Genomic DNA, 7,931 nt, shown 5'->3' on the forward strand with positions numbered 1-7,931 from the left:
ATGTAGAAGTATGAAGGGAGCAAGTTGGACAAATTTAAGTTTAAAATTTTAAATTGGAAAGGGGGTAAATTCACAATTGTGAGGTTGTCCATGCATTCATGGACTTGTCTTGGGATAGAATAATGGTCAAGTCTACGTGGCAAATGGCTAAATAGAGGTAGTCGCATGTATAGGTATGAAAAGTGAGTAGACAAGACAAATGTGTTGGGTAGGGTTAAATGAGTAGGAATATGTGTGTGTCCATACATAAAAAAACTAGAAGAATGAACCCAACTTCACACAATATTGTAAGATTTATAATTATTTACATATATTAAAACATTACTTTAAAATAAACATAAAACTAAATAAAAAATGACATAAATATATAAATTTCACCAGTACAATGTCATCATAAAAATTAATAAATTTTTAATGCTATTATAATACCCATGAAATTTATACTGTCCAGTTATATGATTACCACAAACATGCGATACCCAATGTCGATTCAAAATAAAAAATACATATAAGACGAAGTACACCAGATAGATAACTACATTGCCAAACATATACTTTACATATTGTTCATACAATTTGCATGGCATTCTGCAAAATTGTAAATCATCACACTATACATCCACCTTGAATATTACAGATTTTGCACATATCCAACCAGACTAGACAAAAGTGGGTATCCTTTCAATATCCGCAAACAAAATTGGCATTAAAAACTAACCTGTGATAAAGACATCACGACATAGAAGTCCAAAGCTCTCCTCATCTAGGCTTTAGGCCTCTAAGCTTAAACTAGTTTGATACAGCACCAAAACGAATACTATATGCTCTCTAGTCTCTTTCAACTTGAAAACTGTGTTCAATCCATTCAAACATTAAATTCAGATTCAAGCACTGACAGACCTGTATAAAGGAAGCTTAAAGTAGAACCGTGTAGGAAAAAAACTTAGCCCATTGAAAAACTATTAAGTACTCATCATTCTTGCCTTGCTTCAGGAGATTTGACCTGTGTTCCATAATTATCTGCAATGTCTTTAGACTGGGAATCTTGTTTGGCAGACAGAGTGTTGATAACTGATGGGCTTTCCATGTTCTCCCCACTGAAAGCATTGCCATTTTCTGCAAGTTCTTTTCCTACATTTGTTGGAGATGCTACACCATTTTCTTTAGGGACACTCCCAAGAACAAGCAAATTACTATCTGAAAATCTTTCTCGACTCATTTTTGAAGGACTCACATCATTTCCAAGAATTTCACCACCCTGGTTTACATTCTTGCCGACATATGATTCTTGAGACATTGCTTCGGTTTCAGAATGATCAACTTGACAACTCACTTTCATCTCTCCAACTTGTTCTTCTAGCGCTTCTGTTGCTTTGTTTTCCATCTGGTTTTCACTCTCTCCAGCCAGTTTAGATGTTCCATGTGGTTCTTCCATTGCTTTTTCTCCAAGTTCCCTTTCAGGCATCGTAGATGCTTCAAAAACTGAAGGCATAGGACTATATGTTGAAACTGTGGAAACCATAGGTTCACATACTGGTGCTTCCTTGCTGCCCAAAGTTTTTTCTTCTGTCTTAGCAACGACCAAATTGCTTTGGCTGTCACCATTGGGTTTCAAAATGGCATTTCCACTGCAAGTAGAGGCCTTTTCTTGGGAACCATCAGCCAGTATAGCCATATTTGATTGAATTCCTGGTGCTTCCAAGTTCTCTAAAATGTTCTCTTCTTGGGAACCATCAGCCAGTATAGCCCTATTTGATTGGATTCCTGTTGCCTCCAAGTTATCTAAAACGTTCTCTTCTGTTTTCACCAAGAGTGAATTATCCTCATGGTTTTTGAGAGATAGTTCATCTATATTTTCAGTCACGGTAGAGGTATCCTGTACAGAGCAACTGATTGGCATCAGCACATCCGAACATGCATCTTGAACATTGTTGAAACTTTGCTTATCCTCGGCAATCAGACTTTGAACTTGGACATTATCAGAAGCACAGTTGCCCACAACTGTGTTTTTAGTATTTGTGTCAAGAGCATAATTTTCATCAGCAGGTAAAGTGGCACTCAAAGGTCCATTTTCAGCATCTGCCTTACTATGATCATTAACTGTAGACACCTTAACTTGAGGACCCTGACTAGATTGTAAATAGGCATCAGAATCCTTACTTGTGTCTTCATTATTGTTTTGAATGTTGGCATCAGAATTCTTACCTTCTTTATGATCAGAAGTGTTCTTAACATCAACAAATGGCAAACCTGTTCCAGACTTTGGAGAGTTCTCATTATTGTCATTCACCTTTTCATCTTTAGAGGAAGCAACTTCTGTTACAGGACCTGCCTCATCTTTCTTTTCACGGATTCCATTCCCATCATCAGTTATGCAGGTTTCAACCCCGGTTATATTTTCCACGACACTTACACTACCAACCTGTACAGTAGTAGTAAACAAATTTGCCTCATTTATATTCAGGTTTTCAGTTTGGACATGAGACATTTCATCTGTGCTTGAAACATTTGAAGCTGCAGTAGATGTTTCAAGCTTGACAAGTTCTTTAGCCAGTAGTTGTAAACTTGGTTGGGAAACACCAGGTTCCACATCTTGAATAACAACACTTTGGATTTCACATTCCCTCGAAGTCTCCTGCTTTTCAGACTTTACAGCATCCACAGATGGGTTCATAGCTTCATATTTTTGTATGGTGTCCTTTTCTTCAATGCTCTGTTTCTGCAGCAACTCTTTCTGTTCATTTTCTTCCTGTAAATGAAGTACGTGGATTAAAGTTAGCATGTTATTACATGTTGCAAGTGATCTCTGGCACAAATAGACTTCAAAATGAAGCATCATGTTGAAAAACAGAACTTGCAGCTTTTATGGAGATTACAGTTTTCATCCTTCTTGCTTTTATTGATGACTTTCAGAAATAGATATGAAGATTTGGTACGAGATACAATACAGACAAATCACAGTTTACAAGTTGCAGCAAAGCCCAGAGAGAACACCTGAAACAAGTCATGTATAGCAGAAAAAGAAGCTATATGCAAATTCAAAGGGCAGAAAAATGCATCATTATCAAAATCAGGTAAACTTCAGGAATTGAGATAAATCATAAATATTTAGATTTTGAGAACAACACTGGACTTGATTCTATCTGATTCGTAATTATCATTCACTGGTAATGAAAAAAGGGTATAAATTAAGCATCATTAACAAAAAAAATTGAGTAGGGGCCAAGAATACTGATAAGCAAGAAACCCAAACTGTGGGTCCAACTTGTTAACACTTAAAAACACTCGTGGATACCCAAATCTACACATTCAGGTAGCAAGTGGGCTCATCCCACCTGCAAATTGCAATTAGGTGTAATCCCTATTTACCAGTTACGCCTAAAATTTGGAAACCAGTGCTTACCCATTCTGCTGGATAAATTTTCTAAAGTAGAGATATAGGTTTGACGTGTTAATAAGATTGGGTTGATATTTCAGCTCTGAAGTAGCCCAGATTCAAAACCTTTCATACACACAGGATAAAGGTGCATCAGAATATAACTGACAACTTGGATTAATTCGTCTTCTAGATGACTCGACCAAATCATCTTTCAGTGCTGATTTGCTAGATAAGACAATCAATAAAGTTTTAAGTTAAGACAATAGATGAATGTGCAAGTTGGGCCCTTGGGGTTTAACTCATCAATCTAGTCTGCAAAACATATTTGTACTACTATATGACAAAAAACAGCATTCGGTCCATACCACATCAAAGAATACAGTTTAGATTGAAACTCAGATTTGTATACAGCTTGGAAAACGGGGAATTCCTATTTGAACTGCAAAAATCCTGTACTGACAACCAAATGGAATGGATAGTCACATGTTCATTAGACTGTAAATGATAGAAGTCAAAACTTCAGTTAGTAACATCCAGCCATTATGAAACATCCTGATGGCTGGATAGCCGTTTCCAAAGTAGACAGCTATTAATAGCTTTGGATGGCCTAATGAATAGATGTTATCCATCTCATAATCAATGAAGAAATAAGAAGGGCAAGCGGCATATCATAGAAACAGGGGAAATCAGTGCTATAGGGCCTATTTTGCTTACCTGTTCGAAGAGAAAGCTAAGGGCACGTTTGGAACCAGACTGTTTCGCATAAACATCAGTCTCCAGCTTGGTTTGAAAAGAGCTTGCCTCACTATTACGTTTCTCCTGCTCCTGCCCTTGTTTCTGTTTCATTTCGGGGTCATACTCAACAGACATTTTTTTGCTGACACACCCTCCCATCTTTTCTTCTTTTCAGTTTCTCAGGTCTGTTTGGAAGGCCACCTTACTGTACTACTGTGGATATATTCAGACCTTCAAAGCCCCACCATTACCAACTCATACATTTCAGAGCTTGAAGTTTGTGTACATGGGAACAGGCGAATCCCAAACAAGTATGGGCTTTACAGGTGCCATCAACATCAAGCCAGGTATCTAATCAAGCAGCAGCTTTACATTTGATATTATTAGAAAACAATGGGATTCTCTTTGATCTTTCTTTTTAAGTATTTCTCTGTTAACTTAAGATTTAATAATTAAACTGTGATTTGACAACTCTTGACCAGGCTGTATGACCTCATTCTGCGCTGTGAAGAAGAAAAGAAAAACTGCTAACCCCACCAAATTATTAGGGATCTTGCAAACCAGTTCTTAACATTTCATGGTGGAACAAGTTGGCAAACTCTCTTTTCCCTGCAAATCTGACCATTCTTCTAAATTAAGTAAACTCCGATTAACTTGGCTATTGGTAATGTGGGTGTAAGCATGAATGGTTTGGCTCTTCCTCCAAATATATGGGAATGAATTGCAGAAATTGTGGTGAAATGACCTCTAAATATGGAGAAGGTCAGAGTCAAAGCTAAAAACACATGAAGGAATATTTTGTTGTTGTGGAAAACTGTCTTTTTGTGTGTCTAGGGTTTATAACCAGACCAAGAACATGAACAAACTTCCTTTGCCTTACAAAAGAATGGTACGTTGGGTAACCTTGTCGTCTCATGAGACTAGGAAATAAATACAAGGGGGGACAATCCACGTTGAATGATAAATGTCCCTTTCACAAGAGTAACTTGAGCCATGTCAATTCTCTGACTTTCTTTTCTTGTGTAATAAGAGTTATACATTTGTAGCTGTACTCTCCACTTTGGAGAAATTAATTAAATTTTATAATTGATTAGAGTGTTCTCTTTAACTTTATGTTTTTTAATATATAGTGTTTTTTTAATGAAATATAATAAATCACATTAAAGTGGTTTTATTGGTGTGTCTATAACTAGTATTAATGATTATGGTTATTATATTTTTTTAATAAATATAATAAAAAATTAGAAAGTGGTTTTATCAAATTGGTTAAAATATTTTAAGTTTTATGATGGGTTTATTGTTTATTTTAAGTTTTTTTTATGATGGTGAAAATTATGTGTTTATTCATTTCTTAATGTTTTGGGTATATTTTGATTAGGGTGTTCTCAATATGATGGTTATTCTATGAAATATTTTTTTTGTGTGAATTTGGCTAATGACATAGTAACATGCAAGTCCCATCATCATTAATTATTGATTATTGGTCTTGATTCGTAGATCCCTCATTCACCGTCTTGTTTAAAGTTCATAATTATAGACTCGATCTAGGTCATTTATAAAATCATAGATATAAACCTAAACTTTTAAAATACAAACTCAAATTAAATCATTCTAACTTTGTCCTATTAGTCATTGTGAGTCAACCTCACACACATTTGTGCTGATTTATGTGTTATCTAGCGGTATTAAAGATTCATTTATTCATTTTGAAATCACCTAAGAGTTATCTAGATATGTTGGAATATTTAAGAACATCTAGGTCAATGAGCTTAAAGGAGAGTTAGTGTAGTAATAGTTGGAGGGTCCGAATAGGATTGTCCAACCATGTAGCACATAGTTCAGCATAGTAGAAATAATAATACAACAAAATGCTCAACAAACAAGAAGATTGTTATACTCCTCATTTACAACATTCATTACATCATATGCCTTCATATGCAGAGTAATAATGGGCCCACATGCCTATCACAAGGCATTACAAGATATTACAATGGGCGTACTAGCTTGATTATAGTCCCACGGATTGGCAGATTGAAAAGATCTATCTATTATGCACTTCCAACTATCCAATTACTTTAGTGCTATAGATTGGTCACAAAATGATCTTATATGTTTCTCTAGCTCTAGCAAAGATTTGTGTCGACCTTAAGGGTCACAAATCCCGAAGAAAGGTGAAAGTGTAGGTCAGCCTCAAAATATAAGAAGATACGTAGAAGATGGTAACATGTGGACCATGAGGAAGGTTTCCCTAGGACCCAAAATGCCATGAATGATGTTCCAATTAGATCCCCACACTCTGAGAATGGTTGGAATGTGGGATGTCTCAATAGGTATAGAATACTCTGGCAGAGAAATGACTACAATTTCAAGAAGTGATAACTTAGCATGAAAAATACAAATCATGAGATTTTCGGATATGATATAGGTGACCTTGTGCTAAGTGTGAATCTAGATCGACAAGGCATGAAGAGAAAGATGTGGTGAAATGTGGAAGAAAGTGCTGAGAGATGTACAAACTGAAATATAAGAAAATAAACTATTGAAGATGAAAAAAAACTCAAGTTCAATGGTTAGTAGAATAAATCATAAAACAAGCATTCAAACAACATAAGCATTATACCTCAAATTATTTCCTTCTCCTTCGGATTGAGCCTTGGATGAAGTTGAAGATATGACCATCTTCAACTTGTTTGGATTGGCTCCAAGATGGGTTGTGGATTGCTCTCCACACACAAAAACACAATGATAAGTGGATGGATGGAAGATGATGACAAATAGATATGGATGTCTAAACTTGACTATAATGGTGATGCAAAGGAGATGATTCTAAGCACAAATTGACAGCATATGATTGCATGAAGATGCGATGAAAATGAAGGGGAGGAGACCCCAATTTATAGATTTGAGAGGGGGAGAATAGGCAGTCAAGATTGATTTGAAATGGAAGGCCAAGATTGAAAGAAATGGATGAAGTGGTTTGAGAGGACATGGTGTGGAGACCAAGAGATTTCCCATAAAGGCATTTCTTGTCTCCACACTCCACAATGTGCATGGGGAAGATATCATCAAGTACATTGGAAAGACAAAAAGGAATTAAAAAATTCTTTGGGAGAGGACAAGGGAATTAAAAATTTCCAAATAATGAAGTGTATAGAAGAATGGGAAGAGAAAAGGAAATACAAATTCCTTTGGAGAGGAGAGTGTGTAGTACCCCTCCCTTGATCAGACTTTTTAGATATATGTTTTGACTTCAGTTGACTTTCTTAGTGGATATTAGTGGATATATTATATTGTGATATTTTACTCAGACATTATGCTATGATGTGTTATGCTTTAATTTGAGTTGCAGTGTATGTTGTTCATGTAGTATTTCCTTAATGATGGTTAGATGCTATTTTAATGGATTACTGACATGGACTAACACATTTATTTTATGAGTGTGATGTGTTATATACATGTTGTTAGATGCAATGACAGTCCCAAAGATACTGAGAGGGGGGGTGAATCAATGTCTAACCGGTTAGTGGAATATTTGAACTTATTTATAACTTTTTAACTTAGATTAATGTACTGGTAAACAAGCAATAGTGCAACAAAGAGAAATAACAGAGACAACATAAATGCACACCATAACACAAGATGTTTTGGTGAGGAAACCCGGTGTGGGAAAAACCTCGGTGGGATTTGTGACCCACAATATTTAATCACTGGCCAATATGAATAAAAATTACTTACAACAGGGGCCTGCACATGCAGGAAGGCCAACATCCTAGAGCTCACTGCTCAATAGAAGAGTCTCATTGACTACAAAATGGAT

General features: G+C 35.9%; 1 protein-coding gene across 1 annotated transcript; it reads right to left on the reverse strand.

Moving 5' to 3' along the window:
- Nucleotides 1-509: 509 nt before the first annotated feature.
- LOC131068308 (uncharacterized) lies at nucleotides 510-4,878 on the reverse strand. The gene is made up of 2 exons (XM_058003473.2): nucleotides 4,094-4,878; nucleotides 510-2,749 (listed from the first exon to the last, which is right to left on the reverse strand). The coding sequence occupies exons 1-2, from the start codon at nucleotides 4,271-4,273 to the stop codon at nucleotides 974-976; spliced, it is 1,956 nt and encodes a 651-aa protein (XP_057859456.1). The 5' UTR covers nucleotides 4,274-4,878; the 3' UTR covers nucleotides 510-973.
- Nucleotides 4,879-7,931: the final 3,053 nt, after the last annotated feature.

This window comes from Cryptomeria japonica, chromosome 11, assembly GCF_030272615.1.
Source record: "Cryptomeria japonica chromosome 11, Sugi_1.0, whole genome shotgun sequence".
NCBI classification, from domain to species: domain Eukaryota; kingdom Viridiplantae; phylum Streptophyta; class Pinopsida; order Cupressales; family Cupressaceae; genus Cryptomeria; species Cryptomeria japonica.